Raw genomic sequence first — 27698 nt, 5'->3', positions numbered from 1 at the left:
GAGAGAGGTCTGGAGATGGTTCTTCAAAGCCGGAGTGCATTTGACGTTGTGCATGTTTAGTGTCTCAAGGGAGGCTGAACCCACAACAATGCGTACTCCAAGCTATTTTTTACTGGTAAGAACCTCCTGGTTCCACCAGCCCACAGGGGATTATTGTGTCCGTCGTGCAAGGAGGGGCTGGGTGGGGAGGGGCTGGTCACCCCGTGGTGCCCTTATAAAACTCAACGTTTAACCTACTCACGCCGGCTTGTGCCTGCCCTCAGTCGGGCATATTTGCGGAATACACCACGCCGCCGTTGACCCTGGCCATTGACCGAGCAACCCAACGTTCCTACCAGCTCCCTCCACAGGAGGAATGTGTTTTATACCAGGTAAGGGCCACTTAGCTCTGTCGCTTTTCTTCAGAAGCGACCTTGCTATCACATCTGATAGCTCAACGGAAGGTGCCTTATCATCACGCGGAAATTTGATATCAGCCAAATACTCTAAAACGCATGTTTCTAAATATGGGAGGGAAAACCCGGAGGACCCGGGAGGAGAAAAATCCACACGACCATCGGACCATTGGAGAGGGACACGCAAACGCCAAATATACAACAGGTTCGGATCGAACTCACGATCTCCTGTGTACCAGGCGAGGTATTAAACATCGCAATCGCAGCGCTCATTCTCATTTTGTTCAACCCTGCTGGAATGACGATGGGTGAAGTTGACCCTACAACCGGCGCTGGAGAAGTTGCGACCACCTTCCAATTGACCAGCCAAGTGGGGGGAGGGGAGGGGGGAAATCGCGAATTAAAAAAGATACAAAAACAAACATCGTCTAAAGTGTTTAAGTTTATTTCTTACTCACGTTAAGCTGCGAGGCCAAATCGTCTAAATCTCCCGCAAAGTCAACATCTTTATTTTAAATGCAAAAAATAATTCACTCGTACAGATTAACATATGCAAACAGCAGTTTCGCAGACCAATATGTACAAAATTACCCATCCACTTGGTCACAAAGTATATTCTTTTCACGTTTCTTAAATATATAGCTTGCATTAAATGTTTGTAGTTCACTCAATAGTTTTTTGGACCTCAAAAATCAACTTAAAGCAATCAAAGCTACATTCCCATTCAAACCGCACCTCGAGGTGGGGTGGAGGGGGGTGGAGGGGGGTGGGGGGGGGCTTTGGGTATCCAAAACGAACCGAAGGTCGCCCTCCCGGGGAGAACGGAGACCGTCGGTGCGAGGAGGAGGACGAGGAACAACAACAAGCAGGCGGATCTTTGACGAACGCGAGACGAGCGAAAAGTCCCGATCGCTCCCCCCTCGTTTCTTGCCCATCAGGCAACGGCGGAGCAAACGCCAAAATGTCCAAATAGTCCATATAGCTCATGGGTCCATATTAGCCCATGGGTCCAAATTATCCAAGGGTCCAAACTATCCAAGGGTCTATATTAGCCCATGGGTCAAAAAAGTCTATGGGCCCAAATTGTCCATGGGGGTTCAAGGGTCCGTGTATAGTCTGTGGGGCTCCCCCCCGCACCTGTAGAAGGCAGCAGCATCAGCAACAACTTTCAGGGTGTTGTCGTCGTCTTTTGTTTACTACTTTACAAGGCCGACTTGCGCGATAAGTGGGTATCGGCGTAACCGCCCCGTTAAAATCGGCCGTGAAGACAAATTGGCAACCCGCCGAAGTGGAACGTCTGGGGTCTGGGGGGGGGGGCTCATGGACGAGATTTGGTCACAAGGCAAAGCGGGGAGAGGGGAGGCCAGGGGCAGTAGCAGTAGCAGAGGCGGGATTTCGCGGGCACACGCTGTAGGATTGGAGAATGTTGCAGGAGCCTAATAAACAGCACTACTCGTCTCACCAAAAAAAAAGTCTGGAATCTGCAAAGCTAAACCTTGGGGAAAAACCAGCGGGGCATTGATGTACCTGGTGGGCGCAGGCTGCGTCATGGACACCGTGCAGGAGGAATTTAGAATTGTGGATGTGCGTGTCGGTGTCACGACAGCACCACGTTTGGGGGAGGGGGACGATACACACGGCGTGGAGACGCTTTACCGACTAAAAAAAAACCACGCGAATTACACAACGCGAAAAACAAATGCCTTACTAATAATGCCGCATTCACGAACTCAGGCGTGGATAGGGAGCCATCTGCATTCTGGCCTTGGTGGTTTTGATTTGGAGTCCACCGTCTAAAAGTCTGGGAACCACCTGCATTTAAAAACGAGGTTAAATTTTACCTTCATCCAAAGCATTCGTATTAAGTTACTAGGACCTATCACAGGACTTTCAGAAGCTTACACTCCGGTAATAGCGAGCAAGGCTTGTTGGGGACAGGGGGGTGGGGGTGAAACATTTACGAATGACATATCATCATCATCACATCGTCGACTGCCACAGCACCATCCTTTCCAGCTATAAAATTCCCAAAAGTGGCGGCAGCGTCCGAAAAAAAGACAAAAAAAACCCATCCCATCTTCAGCGAACAAATTCAGACGCCGGTCAGTGCCGCGGCTGGGCGCGTTGTTTCTCGTCGTCACGGATGGACGGACGCGCTGGCAAAGCGAGAAGCCACGGATTTAGCATCAACGTGTCGCCCCCCCCCACGCCGTCGTGAGCGTCTCTCAGGCGCCACGACGTCGCCAGCGCGGCCCCCCCCACTGGCCGGAGCCACAGTGCCCCCCCACCCATCCCCATTCACCAAAGCGTCACGCGAGATTTTGGCATCGGTGGAATTAAAAACACAAAACCCAAAACCTAATTTTACTTACCCCCCCCCATCCTCCCTACCACCCCGCCCTTCACCCGGCACGATTCAAAGATTGTCCATAGGATTTTAAAAACAACAACATCAACATCTGGTTCAGGACTTTTGAAACTATCCAAGCAAGCAGCGCGGTGCGGGCTGCGTGAAGGACGACGACATTCTTTAGGGCACTCATCGGTGAAGCTGCTGCATATAGCGTGGGAGGAGAGGTCACAGACTTTGGGTTCCGTGACCATGACCCCCCCCCCCCCACTCAGGATTGTTACACTGTGTGTATGCTCAGATTGCCTGTGCAGGATTTCGGAGTGTGCCGGTGAGCCTTAGGTTTTTTTTGTTACGATAGCTTTCATTGTTTTCATGTTTGATACAAAAAAAGGATTCCAAATGAAGAGGGCAGTAATGAGTGTGGTGTCAGCATGGAAGTTAACGGTGAGGGTGGTGGTGGAGTTTATAAAAACATGTATCGATTTCACGACCGATATTATCCACAAGGAGGATTTTGGGGTTAGATCGCGTAAATCTGAATGTGTCGTTAAACCCGACACAGCCCAATTTGTAAGCAGTCAGATAAAACAAAACGTGTCAATCCGCTACTAGTTCAGCACACCGGCGGTGTGTTGAAGAGTGAACCCACACACAGCATTGCTGTACTAGTAACGAATTTCCATGTTTTGTTTACGTGAGAAACCTTACTGAATGGCTGTCACGGCGACACTGGCACGCGTGCCGTGCCAGTGTGGGGCTGTCACGGCTACGGCTGCTGCCACCCCCCTACACGTTTGTCCCATTGCAGGTATGTTTAACTTCTTTTGCACCGTACGTAGGCCAACCGTGCTAAAAAAATATCGGAGGTGGGCGGGAAGGTCAAACGGAGCACGCAAAAATCAGCGCGAAAGAAATTAACTCTCAATGTGGTATCGTGGCGTCGTATTTCGCAGTGTAGTTTACAGTGTAGTGTATAGTAGTCGTCTGTGTGAAGAATTTATTTCGCATCACAGAGCCAACCGCGCGAAATCGGAGGTGCGGGGAGAAAGACGGAAAACTAAAACACAAAGCCGTGCTAACGTAATTGCGTTCTCAATGTTGTACAGGTGGTGCAAAGTAGTGTGTATGTAGAATTTCTTTCACACCGTACGTAGGCCAACCGGTGCTGAATCGCGAGGTGCGTGCAAGGACAAAACCAAACCCAAAAAGGAGTGCTCAAGAAGGGAGCTGCGATAACCCACGGAGCCAGAAGAGCAGCAGCAAGACGACGTCCGAATGAACCCACGGGGGAGAGGATCAGGGGGCGAACGTCGCGTGAACGCCACGTAACCCGCAAAGACGGTCGCGTCGCTGGCGTGTCTCGGCTCGTGCAGTGGGAAAACAAGAAACCAGCAGCTCGGCACGGTTGTTCCAGTGGGAAAAGCAAGCGGGTATCAGAGAGCGCCTATTAAGACCAGGAAGGCCAGCACACATGCACGACCCCCCCCCCGGCCTACCTGTCGTGACCGCACACACACCATACCACAGCACCACCACCACCACTGCACCAAGGGACGACTCATTTGAAGGCAGAGTCGGCCGAGGGGAAAGGTTCAGATTCGCAAATTGAAGCGAGTCAGGATCAGGCGTCACAGCGAGGGCAGTGACTGAGCTCTTAGCGCATCATAAAGGCAGAGGTTCTCGTACAGCCTTCGTGGAGTCTTGGGGCAAGTGCCACCACACACGCGCACAAAAGACAAAGATCCCTCGTATAGCCTTAACAGAATGTTGGAGCAAGTGCTGTTAGCGAGCATCTACGAAGGCCGCTGCCACGGCCGGCCGCCTTTGTCTCCCCCCGTGACGATGTTTACTGCACACCGCACCAGGTACTCATTTGAGGCCGAGTCGACCTAGGGGAGGCCCAGGACCGGTTCAGAAAATAATCGTCACTGGTGTTGGCCGTGAGCGGGAATCGAACTCGAGTCGCCGTGGGTTTGCAGCGCGCTAACCGTTACACCACCGCTCCCCACACACACGCGCATAAACACACGGGCACACGCGCGCGTGTTTGCATTGTAGGCTAGCCCAGCTTGTGTGAATATTGACCGTAAGCTTTCATTATATGCCGTTGAGCCATCAGTAGTACATCTAAAAAAAAGAACCTTAACACAGCACCAGAACTGTGCGCGTTTAAGTGTTACATTAACGTTAAACATAAACGTGTTTATGCCTAATAAATGAAACAGAAAAACTGAAAAACATACCGCACGACAAAACACGTAAATACAGACGCGCATTATATCATCTCCGTGTGCGTGTACACATACGCGCGTGCCGGGTAAATGGGAACTGTCATAGGGATGTGGAATTTCCACCACTGGCTCTGGCAGGGCTGCCGACTGCAGAGGAGGGCACGGGGGGGGGGTGTCTCTTGCTTGTTTGAGCAGCGAAACTTTTGGGGGGGGGGGTGAGCGTGTGTGTCTGAGTGTGTCTAAACGGTACAAACAAAACACACAGCATCTAGAATTAGGTGGAGATATTTACGCGTGCACGCCGCACTGGTGGCGGATGGAGGAGGCTCTGTTAGCGAGATAACTCAAACGCTGGCTGGACGCATTGGAAAGAGCTGGGGGTACCCACACACTTTGCGAGATGTTAACTACCTCGCCTGGTCTACAGGGGTTCGTGGGCTCGATCCCAACTCCCTGTTAGATTTGTTTGTGCGTCTCCCCGTCGGTGGCGTGGATCTTTCTCTCCGGGTCCTCCGGTCCCCCCCCCCCCTCCTCATTTTAGAAACACGAGATTTGCCTGTTCGTATAAATCCCCGCGTGGACAAGCCACTTCGTCCAGCTATCATTTGTGACAGCCAGGTCGCTTCTGAAAACGAGCTACACACACCTCGGGGTGGGGCCTTAGCTGGTAAAATAAATAAAATAAAAAGTTTAGTTTAGTTTTTACCCCGCTGCGACACGCGGCCTTGCCCATCGGCTAACTGCAGCAACTTTCCATTCGCAACTACTGCTGGGTGGGCCAGAGGTGGCGGTGGCATCTACATCTGCAGAACGTGAAGAACCGGTGGCATCTACATCTGCAGAACGCAAAGAACCAGTGGCATCTACATCTGCAGAACCAGTGGCATCTATATCTGTAGAACCAGTGGCATTTACATCTACAAAACATGAAGAGCCAGTGGCCTCTACATCTGCAGAACGTGAAGAGCCAGTGGCATCTACATCTGCAGAACGTGAAGAACCAGTGGCATCTACATCTGCAGAACGTGAAGAACCAGTGGCATCTACATCTGCAGGAGGTTATACGACTGTTAAAGCCATTCCGTGTTTAGTGTGCACGCCCTACAACTTGTAGGGCGTGCACACTTGTAACCTCTGGAACCTAACGTGTTCGAAAGTAGGGGAGTCCCTGTACATGCGGTGTTGTAGGATTAACATGTTTCGTCTAAGATAAAGACACCGATCCCCCACGTGTCGCCTTGACAGACCGGGAGGCAGAAGTGCTCCTTGGGAGCACCTACGAAGGCCGGCACGGCACACGAGGGAGTGGGTGGCCAGCATCGCACCTCACTGCCTTTGTCTCCCCAGTGGCGATGTTGATACACCGCACCAGGTACTCATTTGGAGGTGGAGTCGACCTAGGGGAGGCCCAGGACCGGTTCAGATAATCGTCACTGGTGTTGGTGGCCGTGAGCCGGATTGGGAACGCGTTTCGCCGGGTTCGTAGCGCAGCGGCGCTAACGGCTGCACCACCGCAACGCTGTCACACAGTGCGTGCACGCGCACACCTACGGCATGTTGCTGAAAATCGGCTACATGTACATAATGTACACGCGCACCAGGGTATGTGTAAATATTCGTGTATGCGAAAAACACAAGCGGCGAGACGTTCGATAACACTTGCAATTAAAACGTCGGACTGTGAATGTAAAGCAACCAAGAATTTAAGTCACGTGTTGTAAAAAGGACTTTCAATTTTTTTTTTGCATTCTTTTACCCCAAGCAACAGCAGCAGCAGCAATGTTTCGTACATCTATTTACACACACACGCACCCGTTTTATATACAGACACTTAAGACTATGCTGTCCTTTGCTGGATATGTATGTATACAGTACTTTCACACGCACATTTTTTCAACAGAACTACACAGATTTACACAACGGAAGCGTAAAGCTTGTACACCGCTTGCCAGGGCAAAGTGTTGTTGTTGTTGTTTGCAAGCACCTATTAAGGCGACCCATCACAGCGCTACGCTCTGCAACCTGTCTCTCCAGTGTTGGATATTTAGTTTCACACCACGCAAAACAGGGAGGGGGGGGGGGGGGTCAGACACCACCGCAGTGCGCCAACCCGCTGTGCCACCGCTCCTCACACAGTGCTGATGTAACGGCACACACCATATAGGTAATATTACACGACACACTGGCTGTGTGTGTATTACAGAAGTAGTGCACACACACACGCACGTACTTAATGCATAGTGTAGATGGGCAGACACACACATATAGGTACATTCACAACATGTAGCATACAGAAAACACTATACAGTATAAATACACACCATTTCAGCAACATTATAGGCACATGTATTTAAAATAGATGCACTTTATATCTGCACGTGAACATGATGTTACACGTATACAAAACATATACAAGACCAAATATATACAAATAGAGACAAAGATCTCCTCCCCGTATAGCCTTCAACTGACTATTCGGGCAAGTGCTGTTAGCGAGTAGCAGCACCTGTGAAGGCGGCCGGCACGGCACACGAGGGGGTGGGTGGCCAGCACCACGCCGGCCGCCTTTGTCTCCTCGGCGGTGATGTTTACACACCGCTCCGGGTACTCATTTGAGGCCGAGTCGACATAGGGGAGACCCAAGAACGGTTCAGATCATCCATCACCTGGTGTTGGCCGCGATCGGGACTCGAACCTTTGGTCACCGGGTTCGTAGCGGCGCTTACCGCTGCACTACCGCTCCCGACACACACAGTGCACACTGGCACACGCGCGCACACACACACAGTGCACATTGGCACACACCACTCTACAGGTTCGAAACAGCAGAGTCAAAATAAAGACATGTGCATATACCATCCCATCATACACCGTAGAGTAGACTTACAGCGTGTCGATGCGCGCACGCAGCGACGCCGGCGTATACGCACACGATAAACCTCAACATCCACAGGTGCAGCACGCTGGAGGCTAACCAATAGCCGGTGATAATTAGCTAAACAGTGTTAACAATTACGAACATAGCCACTTGCAAACCCGGTGTTTAAGAGGTTTCCAGCAAACCACGTGCGGACGGTCCAAAAAAAAAAATTTCTTGGCTCCCGTGAAAATATTTGCCAGCGGCAAACAACGAAGGTGTAGTGTGGTGTCGACGGACCTTGGAGATGGGCCACACGTACCCACCACAAAAAAAAACCATTAAACAAAAAACATTTTACAAATATTGGGGAGCTCAACTATTAAGTTCGCACAAAAAAATGGGCCACAAAAATAACAAAACATTTTGATGCTGCCAAAACTTACACAAAAAAAACCGCGTGAAAGAATTAACGACGAACAAAAACTTAAAGATAGCTGCAGAAACACAAAGACCGGAATTGTCTTAAGGACAAACGAGGAATTTGCACTCCGAGCACAGCTGCATCATGAAGACGAAAACAACCGGGAAGGAAGAAAAATAATAATGCAACGTGCACAGCTGCGCAACCCTCGCACGCGCGCGCCATCTCGTGTCGTGCCGCTCGCGTGACGAAACGACGTCATTTAGAGACATCGTCCTGAACGGCACGCGGCAGAGGACGCAAAAAAAATGCACGGGGGAGAGAGAGAGAGAGAGAACGCGTGACTGGAACAAGACGGAAGCTACCAACGACAAAAACAAAACGGTCGCACGGCGGCGCTTCGTCCCAACGACTAAACGAAACGGGCTGCACGCAAACACCCAATTCTGACGAGCAACAACCACAACAAAATGACGAGTTAAAAAAATGAATCTCCGCCTAAAAACGAAAAACTGCAAACGCGGAATCAAAAACGTGCACACGCAACGGAAATCTAAATTTGGTGAGGTCACAAACAAATCCCTAGACGACACAATAAACCTCAAACAAAGACAAACAACCACCCCCCAACAAGACAAAGCACACTAAAAACACACACACACACACAAACAGCTGCACCGCAACAACAACGGCCAACTCAAATCTGCCCACGAGATTTATAAAACGGCGCTAGAGATGGATTTTACGCACGGCCAATAAACAACGGCCGCCATCTTCCACGGCTCCCCGTCAGGTCGGGTTGCCACCTCGGGGTGGGGCATGGGTGGGACAGGTGTGGGGTGGGTAGATAAATAGCCTCGCAACAATACCGCAAGTGGGAGGGGTGGGGGGGGGGAAAGAGATAAAACGTGAACGCATCGAGCGGCGGGATCGCGTGGTCATTCTCACGGCCGACAAACATCGCGACGCGAGATGTTTCGCGTCCTCGGGCATTTATCAGCATCAGCAGCATCAGCAGCGAAACAACGACTCAAGCGGAGACGGGGGAACGTCTCCAGGAGCGAGATCGGCCACAGTCACAACGACAGAGACGCACACGGAGAGGGCGACCCCGGGAACAGTAACCAGGACGAAAGGCGATGGCGGCGGCGGCGTCGTCAGCCCTGGATGAAGGCCCGCGTCTCGCTGTGCAGCTCTGCGTCGCTGTCCTCGTCCATGAAGCCCTCGTCGGGCGCCTTGGCGCTCAGCTCCTCGTACGACACGGCCATTCCCCCTCCTCCTCCGCTCTCGCCGACGTCCCCGCAGCAGCAGGAGCCGCCGCCGCCGCCGCCTCCACCGCCACCTCCGGCCGAGGTGAACCACACGGTCCTCAGGGCGCGGGCACCGGCACCGCACTCGCCGGAGCGCAGCTGCAGGACGGCAAAGAGGACGGCGAAGAGGGCGACGGCGGCGACGCAGGCGACCGCGGCGGCGCGCCGCAAGTCCACCAGCGGCGGCGTCGTCGCCTCGGGGGACGCGCCGCCGTCGCCGTCGCCGGACGACGAGAGGGAGAGCGGAGGGGACGCACGGCCGACCTGCGGCTGCGGGACGCAGCGCGACGCAACGAGGCGCGAGTGGGGAGCGCACGAGAGGCACGCGGCCGGGCCGGGCCCCCAGCACGACACGCACGATGCGTCGCACTCCTCGCACAGCGACGGCGACGAAGACGACGACGACGCTCCAGCTGCTGCTAACCGCGGTGGTGGAGGTGACGACGACGACGACGACGGTCCACCGCGGCTGGGTGGAAAATGCTGCTGCCAGTCGTCTCGCTTCCACTGTTGTTCCGTCACCCGATGCTCCTCCGAATCCTCCGAATCCTCCGGCCTCCACTGCCGCTCCCGCAGCCACCGCCTCCTCCTCGCCCCCCCGGGCTGCTGCTCCGGCTCCCTGGCGAAGGTGCCGTTGGGACAGCGCTGCACGCAGGCGTGGCCCAACAGCAGGAAGGGCGGCCTACACTCTGCCAGACAACAGCGGCGGCGCGGCGCACGACAGCAGCAGCAAGGCGCGCGCCACCACCACCGCCACCAACACTGTCAGCCGACGTGCGTCAGCACCGCTCCAGCAACTTTCCCCGGCGTTTTCCCTACGGGAGGTCGGCGCCAGCTCAAATTGGGCACAGGCGTCTTCTGGGAGGATTGGCGGGGTGGGCGGGCCCCCGCAAGTGGGATGCGGAGGGGATGAGTTGGTGAGCGAGTGGATGGGGGTGGCGATGATGCGGACGCGATCGAGTGGACGGGTGGATGGTAATGAGGAGTAGGTGAGTGGATGGGCGAGTGGTAATGAGGAGTTGGTGAGTGGATGGGTGGGTAAGCAGGCGAGTGGGTCAGTGAGCGGGTACGGATGAGCGTGTGCGGTGCAGACGAGAGGGCGAGTGGATGGGCGAGCGAGCGGGTGGGGGGGACAGTGGGTGGTTGACCAGCAGGCTAGCGGTTGGCACAGCCAAGCGTGTGGTAGGCGAGTGGGGGGGGTAAACACTCGGGGAGCTGCAGCTGCCACGCGATGGTCGGGTCACAGCGGCAGCCAAACGACCCCGTGGTGCTCGGGAGATGTGATTGGGGGAAAAAACCGATCATTAAAAAAAAGCAACCGCAGGCTGCGAGCTCCGACACAGAAGAGTGCTCCCCCGCAGGTAAGGTTCAGAGACACCGGGAGAAGCCAGGACGTGGTCGCAAACCTCGCGGAGACACGGTTTACTGGTGAGAGTGCTTCGGAAGGGGTGGTGAGAAGGGCCGAACCACGCACACACAAACCACAGCTCCCTGCGAAGTTTTGCCGACTTTGGGCAGTTGGCAGCAGGGTGATGATTTATTTTAATACTAACTTAACGTGATAATAGTCTATGGTTCTACAGGTAAAGTCACGTAGATAGAAAAAATAATAACAATAAAATAAAAATAAGTTGTTGCCCTGCCCATCTCGAAACCCTTATAAAACAGCCTGCGCCAGCAGATTTCCCCCTTTTTTCCTCCTTATGACGATTGCTTGTGTTGCAATTGAAACGTCGTGATTTTTATTTCACTTTATTTTTATTATTATTTTATTGTTATTCTTTTTTCTATGTGACTTTACCGAAGGAACCACAGAATATGAATTCCTGCAGTCACGAAAGTTAAGTCAAAATTTAACACGATCATTATTTATCCGGGAAAGGCACACACAGTCGTCCGACTAGGATGCTCGACAACGGTCCAGAGTTCTTGCTCGCTTGACAAGGCACTCCGGGATAGTATTTGGCCTGACAATCCAATAGGAGGCCGATGGGGGTACATCAGATTCCGTTTTATTTACATAGCGTGGAGACGCTGAACGCAGCACTGCTTGTACATTTCATTTTTCAGGAGAAGCGTGGCCTGCGTGCTCTCGGCACACAACGTGAACACAGTGCAACAACAAAGTCCACCCCATCACTCCCGCCCACCCAACACGGAGGAGAAGAGAAAAGGTCACCCCCTTGCCCAAAGCTGGGTCCCACATCGGAGCAGGCCGAGTTGCGCAACTCAGTGGGGCAGCATGCAACCGAAATGGCTTACGCAGACGTCCCTACCGACCGGTTGCAAGGGGAGCAGTTGCGCCAAACTGATTGTGAAAGCAAAACAATTTAGACTTTCGAGCGACCGATCGGTTCGGCGACATGGCAAGGGACGAGTTTCGTCACCACATGTTGGTTTTGGGGGGGGGGGGGCTATCCAGGAAGAAGGTGGGGGCTCTGCTGTAAAGGGGCATGGCGAGAAACCTTTGCCGTGCCTCCCCCCTTTCTCGTTGCGCAACCACCTCACCTCAGACATGGCAGCGGGGGGGGGGGGGTGACGATTGAGGTGCACGACGGTTTCTGAAGCGGTGCGCCGGGTTTTAAATCGCGCGACTGGGACCCACAGTGCAAAAACAGAAGCGCCAAGCAGCGAGAGGATGAGACACCACGCGTGTGCCCCCCCTTACCCATCCCCACTCATCCCAATCTCCGCTTGGCTTAACAAATTAATGGGGGGGGGGGGGGGTCGGCATTTTGCGAAGACACCCGTGGTTGAAAGTTGAAACTTGGATTGGTCGACATTATGGGGACCGATTTAGTCAAGTTTAGGAAAAAAAAAATTCCTTTCTTCTTAGCCGAGGAAAGTTTTCTGGGAAGAAATTCAATGTCCGTCACCAACACCGCGTGCTCGGGGAAACCACGACGAACACCCGTCGTCAACAACCCGGATACGTAACAATCAACGCCCCCCTGGCCTGGTCTGGCTCGAGGCTGCTCTGCGCCCCAGCGGGGTCCGTGAGGGCGGTGCCTTGCCTGCCTGGGGGAGGGGGGGGGGGTCACTCACCGCACGCTCCTCCTGCCTTCCCTGCCGGGCCCTATCCTGCTTCCTGCCTAGGCTAGGGCGACTGCGAGCGCGCCGCCTGGGGGGCCCCGCACTGCCGCCAGCGCCACCAACGACGCCGCTGCCACCGCCGCCACAGCCGCGATCCTGCGTGGGACCAAGCAGCACGAGCACGAGAGTGCACGGGGAGACACGTGGAGACACGGGGGGATGCAGGGACACACTGCGCTGCACACGGGGAGACAGCGTTATGCAATGGAAGACACGGCGGATGCGAGGGGAGAGGCATGGGAAGACTTCGGGGACGCACAGGGAGACAACCGGGACACACAGGGAGGCTGAAGGAAGATAGGGGGGGGGGGGATGCACGGGGGAGGTCAAAGGAGACACGGGGGACACACTGGGAGTCACAGGGAGGGGAAGAAAGACATGGGAACATACGCGAGCGGCAGAAAGGAGATGCGCGGGTAGTTGAAGGCAGATACGGGGAAGGGGTGGGAATGCATGGGGAGAGAATATGGAGGTAAGACGGGAAACGTGGCACGGCGTGTCTCACCAGGTGAGCGATGGCGTTCACCCGAGTGGTGGAGGGTGGTGGCAAGCGTCGGAAGTACCACGCTCGGCGCTCACGAGCGCCGGCGAGCATTTGCGCGGCGAGTTAAGGAGCCGGCGAGGGTGGGCGGATGCAGGCAATGATGCGTCCGTGAGTGCGTACACACGTGCGTGAGAACGCGTGCGTCAGTGTTTGTGGTGTGCATAGGAGCATCTGAGTGTGCGCACGGGAGCGTGTGTGCGAGTGTGCGTGAGTGTGCGCGAGCGAGCGAGCTAGCGGTCCACGTACCCACACAGAGCCCCGCAGGGTCGCGCGCTCGGCAAGCGACGCTCGACGCCACCGTGGGGACGCCCTGCAGGCTGCGCTTGCGGTGAGCGGTGCCGTAAAGCACCAGCGTGAACCGCTTCAGCGTGCCTGCACCAAACACGCGCACGAGTGGTGGTGGTAGGGGGGGCGGGGAGGGGCAACACGAGGTTACCACGGCCAGCACCAAGATTACATTGAAGCTTGCACAATTACATCGTTGTCTGGGCATCGTCCAAGCCCAGTATGGAGTTCACGTTGCCGAGCAGGTCGGCAGCTGCCGTACGTTTGGACACAGATCGCCGTTGTCCTCGTCTCCACGCGCAAGGGGAAGGGAGGGAGAGGTAGGGAAGGGGGGGTAGTGGATGAGGGTGCGTAGTCACGGGAGCGGTAGGTGGACGGAGCGGGGGTGGGGAGGGGACGGGGCGTGCGAGCGAGGCCCTGGTCCCTCACCGGTGTTGCGGACGCTGCCGGTATTCTCCAGCTCCAGGGTCCACACCCCCGTTGGGTCCTCGCCCCACGAGTGGGTGCTCATGAACGCCCAGTCGTTGAAGCCCTCCGTCGAGAAATCGTGAGGCCTGCGGAACAATGTCAGCATCATCGCCGACGCCGCGTTTAACGCGAGCGACGAGCACGAACATCGCCACGCAGGGGTTCCCCGTCGCACTGTACGCGGTTGCACTGTACGCAGATCGCCGACACCCGCGCAAGTTGTACTGCGCGTTGCTCGGCGAACGGTGGCGCAGCGGTGAGCGTGCTGCGCTACAAACCAGCCCGGGTTAGATTCCCGCTTGCCACCACTGCTGCCGCCGCCGCCGCCACCCCCGACAATTATCTGAACCAGTCCTGAGCCTCCTCTAGGCCGAGTCAGCCTCAATTGAGTACCTGGTGCCGTGCGTGTAAAAACAAATCGCCACTGGGGAGACAAAGGCGGCCAGGCGTGGTTGCTGGCCACCCACCCTTCGTGTGCCGTGCCAGCTCACACCACTTGTCCCAAAAGTCTGTTAAAGCTACACGGGCGATCTTCGTCTTTGTTCGGCACGATATCCCACGTTTTACTCCCAGCAGCGGCGCGCACCACCCCCCTTACCCCCGCCCCCCCCACCCCCTCTCACCGGGGTGCCAGCAGCGTGCAGCGGGTGCCCATTGGGCTGGTGAGACGGACCGCCAACTCCCCGCGGTGGCTGAACGCCAGCGTGAGGCGGGCTTGCACGTGTTCCAGCGTGGTGACGTAGTCGCCGGTGCCCAGGCAGGAGCTCACGCGCCCGCTCACCAGCAGCTTCTGTCCTATGGGGCTGTGCGGGAGGGGGGGGGGGGCACAGCGAGGGTCGGGGGAGAGAGTTGGCGGTGAGCGAGCGAGCGAACGGCGGCGCAGCGATTAGCGCGCTGCGCTGAGAAGCCGGCGACCAGAGTTCGATTCCCCACTAATCGCCAGTGACACTATCATCAAAAGCGGTACTGGGTCTGCCTCACCTCGGCGGTGTGTAGATATCGTGGTGAGCGAGCGAAAGACCTGACGAATGAACGTGCAAGAGAATGAGCGTGCAAGGGAGCGGCTGAGCGAGCCGGTGAACGCGTAAGCGAGAGGAGCCAGCGCGCGTGCCGGTGAGCGACGACTGACCGGGCTTCAGTGCTCATCTCCATGGTGCACGCCCGCTGCGGGGGAACGGTCGTCCAGTTGCGAGCGAGCGTCACGATGGCGCCGGCGTCGAGGAGACCGTAGCCGTACGAGTGGCTCACTGCACGCACAAAGACAAAGATCTCCCGTGTAGCCTTAACAGACTGTTGGGGCAAGTGCTGTTAGCGAGCACCTATGAAGGCTGGAACGGCACGAGGGGGGCGGGTGGCCAGCACCACGCCCGGTCGCCTTTGTCTCCCTAGTGGCAGAAGTTTACACACAGCACTCGAAACTCATTGAGATGGAGTCGACATAAGGCCAAGGACCAGTTCAGACCATCGACACAGGTGTTAGCCGTGAGCGGGAATCGAACTTGTGTCGCCGGGTTCGTAATGCAGCGTGCTAACCGCTACACTCCCGCTCCCCATCACAGACGCACGCACACGCGCACAGGCAAGCAAATACCAAGTCACGCACATACGCACACAGAGACGGGAACGCACTTTGCACGCACGCGCGCACACAAGAGATGCATGCATTGATTAGACAAAGACTCCCCATATAGCCTTTAACTTTAGGGCAAGTGCTGTTAATGAGTAGCACCTAGGAAGGCTGGCCATGACGCACGAGGGGGTGGGGGGGGGGGCAACACCACGCCCGGCCGTCTTGCGCACGCACACAGACAGACACGCGCAGAGATGCAGACAAATACGCAGAGCCACAAACAGACTCGTGCACACACACGCGAAGAAGAGACGCACATAGGCACAAACAACAGATGCATGCGCACCCATGGCCTTCGATTAGCACAGTTGGGCGCACACACACTCCGCTAAGGCGATACATACAATCAAGTCACCCGGCTGAGACCACAACTCCTCTGCACACGACGACCCCGCTAAACTCGCGGGTCGACGGACAGACAGACAGGTCGGCGGGAGATCTGGACTCGAACCCGGCGCCTCGGCGGGGGAAGTGAGCGGTGCGCGAGCGTCACCTTTGCGACCGACACCGTTGGTCACCCAGTCGGAGGCGTGAAGGTGCGAGGGGTTGGACGTGCGAACCACCAGGTGCTGCATGTCCCTCCAGGTGAGACGGGGGCTGGTGACACAGCCACACGTGACGCACGGATAACATAGCTATGGCTAACGTGACACTCACAACAATTAAAATAATTAACACGACCCATGTGAGAGCATAGATGGCACGACGTCGGCGAGGGTGGGGGGGGGGGTCTAGCAGGACAACGCGTCTCACTTGGCCTCGAGCGCCAGCGCGATGATGCCGGCGGCGAGCGGGGCCGAGGCCGACGTGCCCGTGTGGCTCTCCGTGCACTTGAGCCGCAGATCCGTGGTCACCTGGGGGGGGGGTGCGGGGGGTGGGAGGGGACAGTTTTTCAACGCGGGAGGCGGCGTCAACGTCGGGTGGCAGGGAGCTTACAAAGCGCGGGGCAGTCGCGAGAGGGCGAAATCGGACAGTTTGGGAGGTGATGGCAGTTAACAGATAGGGTGGCAATTTAAACAGAAGGGGGCGCTTGAGAGAGGTCAGCAGTTTGAAGGCATGGGGGGTGGCGGTGGGAGTTTTGGGCAGGGAGGTAGCCGAGAGAGGAAAACGGATTAGACCCTAAGTGTAGACAGAGTGGCAGCTACGGAGGGGACGGATGAGGTATTGATCCCCTGGTCATACTCACGATCTGCTTCTCGCCGATAGCGCCGCTGCTGTAGGTGGTGGCGAGCGTGGAGGAGCACGCCTCGCTGTACCACGGCACGTTGCCCTTCTCCGTCGTGCTGCTGATGGACAGCGTGTAGATCGAGTTGGTGTAGCCGTCGCAGTTGCAGCTGTCCTTCTCGCGACCGCCGTTGCCCGAGGCCCACACGAAAATGGAGCCCAGGCCGCCACGGCCCTGCGAGAGAGGACAATGGGGGGGGGGGGGGGGGGGGGGGGGGGGGCCCACACATCCCCGGTTGAGGGGGTCGCGACGGCCGCGGCAAAGACACGGAGCCACGCAGCTCGCGTCCACACAGAGCAAGCAACCGCTGAGAGCGCGTGCTCACGAGGAGCTGGTGCCTACACAGGTGTGTTGGAGAGTAAACCCACAACATTTACAATTCGAGTACGACGTTTCGCCAGGAATTACCACCAGCCTCATCAGGCGAGAGCGAGAGTCTACGTGTTAAACTCCTGTGCCTAGGATATGCCACAATTATCTCAGCCAGTGAACCCATAACACATCCTGGGTGCTATCCTACGACCTGCTTGCAGCAGCGAGCCTTCCACACTTCAGGTAACGGACTCGACGTGCACCGAGCCTGGCACAATCGCCACGGCAACGTCATTGCCACTTAAATGGCGAACGGCGACAACTGTTGTTGCCTTTGAACGTGTAGGTGTGCACAGTAGAACCCCTCTTAACGATCACCCCTGTTAACGGTTATTCGCTTAATAACAGGCTTAAATAGAGCCCAATGTGTAGTGTATAGTAGTGTAGTGTATCGTGCAGTCTATAGTAGTGTAGTGTATAGTGTAATGTAGAGTAGTGCCTCCATAGAGCCCAATTGTGTTTGCCTACCGGCCATTCCCCTGTTAACGACGGGCAGTTGTAGGTACAGTAAACAATATGCTTATAGAGAGTATCCATTGTTTAAATATTTAAGTACTTTTTTGGGCGAAAAGGTGGTAACTTTCGATTGTATCGGAACAAATTAAGCCTTTGTGAATTTCCTAAACTCGCTTGACGAACCACCTACCGTCGTATTGTGCGTCTTTGCGAACAGCACTTGCCCCAGCAGTCTGCTAAGGCTATACCATAAGGGGGGGGAGGGGGGTTCTTTGTCTGTCTGCGTATTCTACGCAAGCGCCGGTACCTTGGTGATCCCCCGCACGAAGGCCTCCTGTGCGAGCCGCGCAGGCCCGTCCACCGTCTTGCCGTCATCCTCGGGCCCCCAGCTGGCGCTGTACACGGCGATGTGCTGGGGGTTGAGGCTCAGCGAGCGGGCCTCCACCGCGTCCGTCACGTCCCCGTCCAGCATGCGAACGCCTGGGAGGGACACGTGGTGGGGGGGGGGGGACACACACGGGGACACGTGAGCGAGTGTGTGGATACACGAGCGGACGAGCGAGTGTTCGGGTTGGGCGAGGGCAACCGACGCTCACCGCCGATGCGAGCGTTGTAGGCGATGCCGACGCCGCAGACGTCGTTGTTTGCCGCGGCCGCCACCTCTCCGGCGCAGCGCGTGCCGTGCCTGCGGGTAAGACGGGCAAGATCGCGCTCACCAACCCCCCCGCTGGCCCACCTCGACCACCATGCAAGCCCATCCAATCACTTGCCCGTTAACTCGTATACTCACTCACGTGACCACTAGCCGCATTTACGGACCCACCAACCCATCCAAACAACTACCGCCCCCCCAACAAGCCCCCATTTCAAATCACCCCACCAAAACATCCGCTCACTCAGCCGCTAGCACATTCTCACTTCACTTCGGCACTCGCTCATTCATTAACTCGCTCGTCTGCTCACCAACTCACCCCACTCCCCATTCACCCACTCACCCAGCTCACTCGTGGACCTCACCTGTTGTCGTTCATTTCCGTGTAGCGCGGCTGGGGGTCGGGGTCGTTGCTGTTGACGTCGTAGCTCGCCATGGGATCCTGCTCGCAAACACAAGGATAAAGATCCCCCCCCCTCCGTGTAGCCTAAACAGACTGTCAGGGCAAGTGCTGTTAGAGAGTAGCACCTATGAAGGCCGGTACGGCACACGAGGGGGTGGTTGGCCAGCACCACGCCCGACCTCGGGGAGGCTCAGAACCGGTTTCCGATAATCGTCCCTGGTGTTCGCCGAGAGCAAGAATTGAACTCTGGTCACTAGATTCGTAGCGCAGCTCGCTAACCGCTACATTACCGCTCGACTACAACAACCGCTATTCGCCACCAAGTGGCGGTAACGTCACCATGGCGCTTGTGCCAGGCTAAGTGCACGTTAAGGCCATGTGAAGTGTCGAACGCCCGCTGGCAGGAGGTCAAGGGGCAGAACCAGGTGCCATGGGTCGACTGACTGAGATGACTGGCCGATGCACCACCTGTGCATCTCGCTAACCGCTACACTCCTGCTCCCCACACGCACACTCGCACACACACAGCCAGTACTCTTCGTGCGGCTGTCGAGACTTACAATGCCGCGCCGGGCACTGGCCCCAGGTTTCCTGGACGGATACCACAGTGACACTGCGCTGGCTGCTGTAAATTTCCACAAGGCGGTAACAAGCCACTTCGTTGAGCCATCATTCGCGAAGCCAAGTTTGCTTTTAAAGTTATAAAGTAGCTCAGTGGGGCTTACATGGTAAATAAACATACAGCAGAGACTCAATTATTACGCATGCAGTTTATTTTTTCCCTCAAGCCCAAATGAATAATCTAAAAAGAGTTATGCATTGTTATTCTTGTAAATGTTTGTTGAAAGTCACGTGCGATAAACATTTAAAACGAACAAATATGTGCTCCGGTTAACCCGAAATCCACGCGATGGCCCCTACAGTGCAGTACAATCGTTGCATATCTTTACAACGGTGGGTGGAGTTTCATTGATGATTGGCGTGGCTCTGCAACTCACTTCGTGGGCCGAGTCTTCTGCACGGGAGCAGGAAAGTGTTAGCACCGAGCACGTGCGTTGATTGCTCGATCGTGAGCGTGCGTTCTTCATCTATACCGATATTAAGCGGTTTTTTGCATAGAGATCCGTGGAAATTGATATTTTTGGATCATCCGCAATTTTGAATTATCAGCGGCGGTCCTCCCCCGTGATTAGCGCGGATAATAGAGTCATCTGCTGTAGTTTAATGTTAGTGTTTAGTATTCAGACACCCACCCCCTGCCCCTCACCGTGTCCATCCACCACCACCCCCGCCGCCCCCCCCCCCCCCCCCCGAGCTGCACTCACGTAGTTGGACACCAGGTCGGGGTGGTTCTTCTCGATGCCGTCGTCGAGGATGGAGACGACGACGCCGCGGCCCGAGACGCCCTGGCTCCACGCGGCCAGCACGTTCAGGTCGTGGTGCACGCTGTTGTGCTGCACTCACACAGGGCGCGGGGGAGGAGACCGATACTACAACATCAGCAGCAGCGGCAGCAATAACCGCCGTTCGCCACCAAGTGGCGGCGACGTCACCACGGCGCTCGTGCCAGGCTGGGTGTACCGAGGCCAGGTGATGCGTTCGATGGTTTGTTGCTGGCAGGAGGTCACGGGGCAGACCCAGCAGGTGCCATGGGTTGACCTACCGAGAGGACTGGCCGATGCACCACCTGTGCCCCCTACTGTGCCAACTCGCTGCGCTTTAGCCACCCGGTGCGCCGCTCGTTATTGCGAGCGTCGCTCCTCCGCCCTTCGTTGTTGCTGGAGGGTGAATGCGTCACACTGCCCAGTAGCAGCAGCGTCCTTCACGAGCCTCTTAAACAACACGGTGTGCATTTAAAGCATTGCCATAAGACATTGCGGTCTCAAGCAATCCATTGTTGCACTGTCATCTACTGCAATGCATGGTGGTGTGAATTGTTATACGTTGGTGTCTATTATAATGCATTGGTGTACATTTCGTATTCATGTCAAACTTTGTTTGCTCCGTACATAGGCAACCGTGCTAACCTCCATTAGCACAGTTGGCTACGTGCTGAAAATCGGCAGGAAAAACACACGAAACACAAAAAGCACTTTGATATAAATTAGTTTTCAATGTAAACTTAAAAATGCACAGCTCCAGTGACTTCCTAGTACCGAAAGAACATTCCAGATGGCCGCAGAAGAGCATCTGAAAACGGGCAATGCCGTGCCCGTCTTTGTTCGATGGCTAGCCATGCATCGGTGCGCAATGTGTTAGCGTGCATTGTAACACGCTGGGGTATAAGGCCTCGGCATTACATTACAATGCAAGGCGTCTGCATTGCAAGGCAGTGGCGTGCATTACATTACAATGCAAGGCGTCGGCGTGCATTACATTGCAAGGCAGTGGCGTGCATTACATTACAATTCAAGGCGTCTGCATTGCTTCACATTGCAAGGCAGTGGCGTGCATTACATTACAATTCAAGGCGTCGGCGTGCATTGGAGAGTGCGGGTCCACGTACCAGATACCACTGCAGCAAGTACTTGGGATCGGTGGGCTCCTGGAACAGCTCCCGTTTCCTCCGGGCCTTCACCACCTGCTGCTCGGCCCATTGCACCTGGGCGAAGGGCAGGAGAGGCCTTCTAAGGGCAAGTTGATTTTGTGCAACCGAGCGTGAGGAAGGCGACTCAGCGGTGTGGCCAGCACCTGACCATGACTTGACTAAAAGTCCACGGGTCGTTGTTGGCGAGACTGAGACGACAACAGCCAGAGGGAGACGACTGCTGTGTGGTGTTTATTTATTTATATTTCGTGACTTGCTTACCGTTCTCCCAAGTCGCGGGTTCAATCCCGACCACGACGCCTGCTGCATATTTGGAGTTTGCGTGTCTCGCTCTTTCCCCGTAGTCCCGTGGATTTTTGTCTGGGTTTCTCCGTTGTTGTTTTTTTTCCCCCTCCGCATTTAGAATCAACATCGACGTGCCTTTCAGAGTATTTGGCTGCGATAAATGTCCACGTGATGATGATGATAAGCGCCACTTCATTGGGCGATCATTTGTGATAGCAAGTTCGCTTTGGGAAAAAAAAAAGAGCTATATAGCTTAGTGGGCCTTACCTGGTAAAATAAAACACTGAGCTGCTCGCCCTCCAGTGACGCCGCCGCCGCCACCACAAGGAGGAAACGCATCCCGGCGGACAGCAAGGCCCACAGGAGCTACTATGTAGCTCTGTCGGAAGTGATCGGGTCATCACAAATGATAGCTCAACGAAGTGGCTTATCAAGTGGAAGTTTATAGCAGACAAATACTCGAAACTCGTGTTGTTGATTCTAAATGTGGAGGGAAAAACCAGAAGGACCTGGGAGAAAAATCCAGGCGACCACGTGCAAAGACACGCAAACTCCAAATACACAGGCATCAAGGGTGGGCATCATTAATAACCCATGACATCCTGCACATCAGGCGAGGTAGTCAAAATCTCGGGACCATGGCGCCCTCGCCACCATGACGACCATGACGACGATGACGACGCCGATGACGCCGATGCAAACCGGGTCGCTTTGCATCGACCCCTCAGGGTGACCTTCGAGGGCCGGTGCCATTCATCCATCCCTTGAGCGTGGCTGCAGGGACCCATTTTTGGCCACAACGCAAAACTCGGTCGCGTTCCGTTTTCGCACAGTGGCGCAATTCAAATTGCCCCTCCCCAACCCCCGAGGTGGCAGCAGCTGTACCCAGAGAGACATGGAGACGGCTGGGCGTGGGATACCGTGGGTGGGGAGGAGACTTTGCGGTTTGGCGACATTCACAGCTGCGTAAATGCGAAGCGATAAAAACCGCTAACTCGGCGGCGTCACAGCGCACGCAGCACGTGACTCGATCGTGGGGGCGGAGAAGGACAGGAAGTCTCTTGTCTGATGCGGACTTGATCAGAGACCGTTCTGTCCGCCCGCCGTTGTCTCGAAAGCCCATCAGAGACTGGAATGTCAAAAGCCTAGATTCTACAGAGCCCATCACAAAGCAGTCTGTGCGAGTCGATTGTTGTCTAGGGACCCCCCCCGTCCGAGACTGGAATACCAAGCCGAAATTCTACAGAGCCGATCAGAGACGAGTCTTCGATTCAAGTCTAGAGAGAGAGCCCATCTAAGACTGGTCTCCAAGTCGATTGTTGTATTGCGGCTGTTCTCTGAACGTGGTTCGCGACAGGTCTGCCAGGTAGTCCCGCGGTGACGGTGATGCAAACGCAGGTTGTGCCAGAAATAACGACAACATTTATCCGTTTGATTTCAGACATTAATTTATATTTTTAATATAATATAAATTAATGTCTTCATTAATATTTTTTATATAAATTAATTTAAAAAAATGAAGTTTGGTAAACTACCATAACCCCAAGATCTAAATACCCTCTCAAAAAAAAAACCCTTTCAGCGCCGCAAAAAAAACAATTATGTTCCGGAAACATGAATCATTTAGTATTAGTGGTAGTTTAGAGAGAAGTGAATGCGATTTGTTACCAGGGTTGGGGCTGGGTGGGTCTGCGGAAATGTCTGCATCGACTCAGCGGTCCGTGGAGCAAAAAAGAGTTTGAGAAACAACTCTTGTATTATATTCTTGGTTCTTTTGGTAATGTCACGTAGAAAGGAAATATAAAAGAATAAAAATATAAAACAATAAAAAATATTTTTTCACTTTTTTCAAATTTTCTTGCTGTGGATTTCACACCTGATGATGATTGCTTGTGTTGCAGTCGAAACGTCGTGAGAATTTTTTATTGTTTTATATTTTCATTATTTTATCATTTCCCTTCTACGTGACTTTATCGAAAGAACCAAGAATATGAATCCCTGCAGTCACGAAAGCTTTAAATCGAAATTTAATCTTGTATTGCGAGAAACCACTGCGAGCGGATATATTTAAGTCTAGAGAGCCCATCTAAGACCACGGCCTCAAAGTCCATCATTGTATTGAGAGAGAGAGAGACCCCAAGAGAGACTACTGTGCGAGCGTGCTATTGGAGACAGCCCCATCAGGCGGGACTGTCCTCGCGCTGTCCATCGAGGCGAGGGTGGGGGGGGGGAGAGTGTGTGCGACTTCACCTTGGGTTCCTTTTGCAGCTTCAGATTCCGGTTGTGATGTCTTGACAGGGATCGCTTTGCGACCGCCCGATGCCGGAAATGATAGTAATCCCCAAATATCTGTGACGACACGTACACACACACACACACATATATATATGACTCAAGAGGGCAAGTGCTGGTGGCAATCACCAATGAAGACCTCGACTGAGCATGAAAGGGTGGTTTTTAGTCAGCACCACAACCGGCCACTTTGTCACCCCAGTGCTGAAGTTTAAAACACACCACGGCAGGTACTCTCCTGGCAAGGACAAAATAAAGCCACAGGAAATGTCACACCACCCCTCCCCTCCAATTACAAACGCACCAAATAACAAGGAGCTCCCATTCACGCCTAGGTGACGGTCACATCACCACAGAGCTTGCGCCAGGCTAGGTTTACTTCGAGGACATCATGAGAGTTGTCGAAGGCTCATTGTTTGCAGCTCACAACGAGACCCAGGCGTTATGGGTCGACTGCCTGAAATGACTGGCAGATGCACCCAATGTGCTCCACACATTGCCAAAATTCAGTGTTTGTTGTTGCGAGCATCGCTCCTCCGCCCTCCGTTGTTGTTGCCGGAGGGCGACAAAACTCCAACTGCTCGGCAGCTTCCTTCAGAAAAAAAGAAAACCTTCCTCCAATGGAGGCCGATCGACACCACCGGTAGCGGCTCTGCGCACGTGTTCGCACCCACAAACGCGCCGCTTGCCGCACACAATCTTATCCGTTCAGGAGAGCATTCTGTTTACTTAAGAGGCCGAAGACGCTTGGGAATTGAACGCAAGTCACCAGGTGCGTAGCACAGCGCAGCGCGCCGACCACTGTGCGACCGCCATCTAACGTAACAGAGATAAAATAGACTTCAAGTAGCCCATGCAGCGCGACTAAGCGGTGTTGTGAGAGAAGACCAATAAAAAGGGCCTCACCACGGTCCTAAAGTCCACATATAGATATGCATGCATATATAAACAAAGATCCCCTCGACCTTCAACACACTGTTGAGGCATCACCTATGAAGGCCAGCACGGCAGACCAGGCGGCGAGTGGCCAACACCACGCCTGGCCGAGTCGACGCAGAAGAGGCCAAGGAACTTATTAATTAAATTCCCGTGAACGGGAATTGAACCCAGATCGCCGGAATTGGAGCGCAGTGTACTAACCACTGCGCCACCGCTTCCCATACACACACACACACATGCCCCTTCCATGGAAATGTAGAATTTCCACCACTGGCTCAATACAACCCACACCACCACCCCCCCCATCATGTGACTTTTGAGGAATACAAAGTCACATTTGTCTACGCCTCTGCTCGTGGCTCATCGCAAAATAAACTCAAGCGATTGTCTCCGGATTTAATCCGATAATGCGGTTGGTTACTCCATACTTTCCCAAGTGGCATTTCGTGAGATTTTATATTAAAAACAGGAACAGCAATCGCACTGTTCCCGAAAAAAAACCCTCAATAAATACAAGGTCGTCTTTTCATTTTGCGAAAGCAGGACACACGGACGGTCGGAAACTGTGAGCAAAGCATTCGCCGCGAAAAAGGGCATCATGTTTACGATGGTTGTGTGTGGGAGACACAGAGACAGAGCCACCGAGACGCGCTGGGTTCAATCCCAGAGTCGGGGTGTTTCTGACACGACCGTTACGAACGTCCGAGAGACGTTCATAACTGCGCCAGAGCCGCCAAGACGGTTAAGCACCCCGTGCTGGGAGTCTCTCGGTGTCTGTGACGTGGCCATCGTGATATCACGTTTAGCAGTGCTGGCTCACTGTCTCCAAAACGACGATTACTATGAATCCCCCTCCAAGAGAGAGAGCGAGAGAGAAACACCATGGCCCAGTGCTTGAGCCCATAACCCGAGCCCATAACCCGAGCCCATAACCCGAGCCCATAACTGCCACACCGCCAGCTCAAGTGTCTGACGCGGCCATAGTGAACTCCCAGACAGACATATAAACCGCTCAAGAATATTTTCCATGTGCTGCGTCGCTCTTCCATGTGGTTTGCGGGTTTCGCCGCAGCGCATTGTCATCGTCGTTGTTGTCGTTCGGCAAGTTGTGTACGTACACCGAACTTCTTTCTCACAGTACGTAGCCAAAAGTCGGGAGGCACGGTGGGCTTATCGGAGGTGCGGGCGTCCGACGTTTCGCTCCCGCATGCCGAGAGTGTCTTCCGTACATGCCGGACAACCACGTTGCAGCGGCACGGCCCAGAAAAACGTTACAAGGAGCCGCGGCAAAGTAACCTTCCAACCCCACAGCACGGGGGAGAGGCCCGTGGCACGGGGGGGGGGGCAACTCATCCCCCGCGTCACTAAACCTCCAGAATTCCTGCCAAGGCGAGAAGCTCCAGCACACAAGCCCACCACAAAGATACAGGCAAAGATCCCCCGTATAGCCTTAACAGGCTGTAGGAGCACGTGCGAAAGTCGGGACGGCACACGGAAGGAAAAGGGGACCGCGCAAGGCATTGGCTCTTCGCACATTGTACAAGCTAAACACGTAGCCAACCATGCAAAAAATCGGGAGATGCGGGGGAAGGACAGCAAACTAAAAAACAAAAAACAGTTAAAATAAATTAGTTTTCAATCTGGATGATTGAAAAGTGCATATCTCCCAGTGGCTTCCTAATGAATCGGAAGGAAGAGAGCTTTCCAGACAGCCACAGAAGTGCATCTGAAAGCGACGCATTGCGACCAGTCTTTGTTCGATGGCTAAAAAAACAAGACATTGTCGCCACGCTAATATTTATGGATAACACGAACAAGGCTTCGGGTAGCTCAAGGATTGCATAAAAAAAATTCAGGATCATTGTTGTTTGGAGAAATATTCGCAATCTATCCAGATAAACTATTTAAAAACTATAAAGTATTTTATGTTACCAGGTAAGGCCCACTGAGCTATGTAGCTCTTTTTCATAAAACGACCTGGTCACAAGTGATAGGTCAACAAAGTGGCTCATTGCATGGATATTTACAGCAGCCAAATGGTAGAGAGAAAAATCCGTGAGAGAGAACGCAAACTCCAAATACACCAGGGGAGGGAGTTAACATCTTGATACAATGAGTACCACCTTGTGATAAGTCAACAGCTGTTGCCCTCGTGACTAACGTTACCCTGCTCCAGCGAGCTTGGTGGAGGGGGGGGGGCACTCGGTTTAAAATTCCACATTGACATGGCAAGGGACAAGTCTGCCCCATAGGATGACCACTGCTTTCCTGTCACTACTCATTTAATCACTGCCAGGGGGATGATGATGATGGTGAATCTGATTATGATCTAATATGATGACGATTTGTACGTGATCATCATAGATATGAAAACTTTAACAACAACGATGATGATCAGATGGACACATTTTTTCAGCATTATCATCGACTGTACTGGAAAATAACTTCGCTGTAAAAAAACAGGCTCGTCCACGGCTTGTTTATCGCTCAATTGTAAACAGCTCACGGAAAGTAATTATTGTTTCAATGCTTTAAATAACACGCATGCCTAAACGCTCCGTAACCCGGGGGGGGAAATTCAAGTCATTTCCGCCACGAAAACCACAAACGCGACAAGTCGCTTCCCATGGAAATTTTTTTTGTATAAATCCGTCACGGCATTCTCGCTCTTCCGGATTAAAATGTCAACATCCTTAGCTTCATTCGATGAAACCGATCCAATCGCAGAACACTCGAGACTCGTGCACTGGTCCGGATCCAACGCCAGACAAGCAAGGATGAATCTGATCACAATGACAAAGTCTACGCCGTGGTGGCTAGGAGATGTCATCTCCCTCGCTTGGTATACAGGAGGTTGTGGGTCTGATCCCTACCCGGACGCCTGTATATTTTGGAGTTTGCGTACGTCTCCCTGTGCTCAAGTGAATTTTTCCCCC

The 27698-nt window shown here is 54.1% G+C and overlaps 1 protein-coding gene across 4 annotated transcripts in view; it reads right to left on the bottom strand.

Annotated features, from left to right (window-relative positions):
* Positions 1–824: 824 nt before the first annotated feature.
* Positions 825–27698, bottom strand: part of LOC133360702 (furin-like) — a 38387-nt gene continuing 11513 nt past the window's right edge. For 2 of the 4 annotated variants that reach the window (XM_061580501.1, XM_061579852.1), the window contains 14 exons: positions 23782–23880; positions 21205–21300; positions 20024–20152; positions 18661–18737; positions 18240–18328; positions 17951–18123; positions 16777–16989; positions 16344–16444; positions 16084–16187; positions 15090–15207; positions 14584–14763; positions 13922–14046; positions 13454–13579; positions 825–10259 (listed from right to left, as the gene is read on the bottom strand). In XM_061580501.1, coding sequence (XP_061436485.1) covers positions 9418–10259; positions 13454–13579; positions 13922–14046; positions 14584–14763; positions 15090–15207; positions 16084–16187; positions 16344–16444; positions 16777–16989; positions 17951–18123; positions 18240–18328; positions 18661–18737; positions 20024–20152; positions 21205–21300; positions 23782–23880 — 2472 coding nt within the window. In that variant the 3' untranslated portion in view covers positions 825–9417. Of the gene's footprint in view, positions 10260–12615; positions 12760–13453; positions 13580–13921; positions 14047–14583; positions 14764–15089; positions 15208–16083; positions 16188–16343; positions 16445–16776; positions 16990–17950; positions 18124–18239; positions 18329–18660; positions 18738–20023; positions 20153–21204; positions 21301–23781; positions 23881–27698 lie in introns of all 4 variants that reach the window. The other 2 variants (XR_009757501.1, XR_009757463.1) reach the window with 2 other exon arrangements.

This window comes from Lethenteron reissneri, chromosome 1 (genome assembly GCF_015708825.2).
Source record: "Lethenteron reissneri isolate LAM-NWPU_2019-01 chromosome 1, ASM1570882v1, whole genome shotgun sequence".
NCBI lineage: Eukaryota > Metazoa > Chordata > Hyperoartia > Petromyzontiformes > Petromyzontidae > Lethenteron > Lethenteron reissneri.
This window is presented reverse-complemented; position numbering and strand designations above follow the sequence as displayed.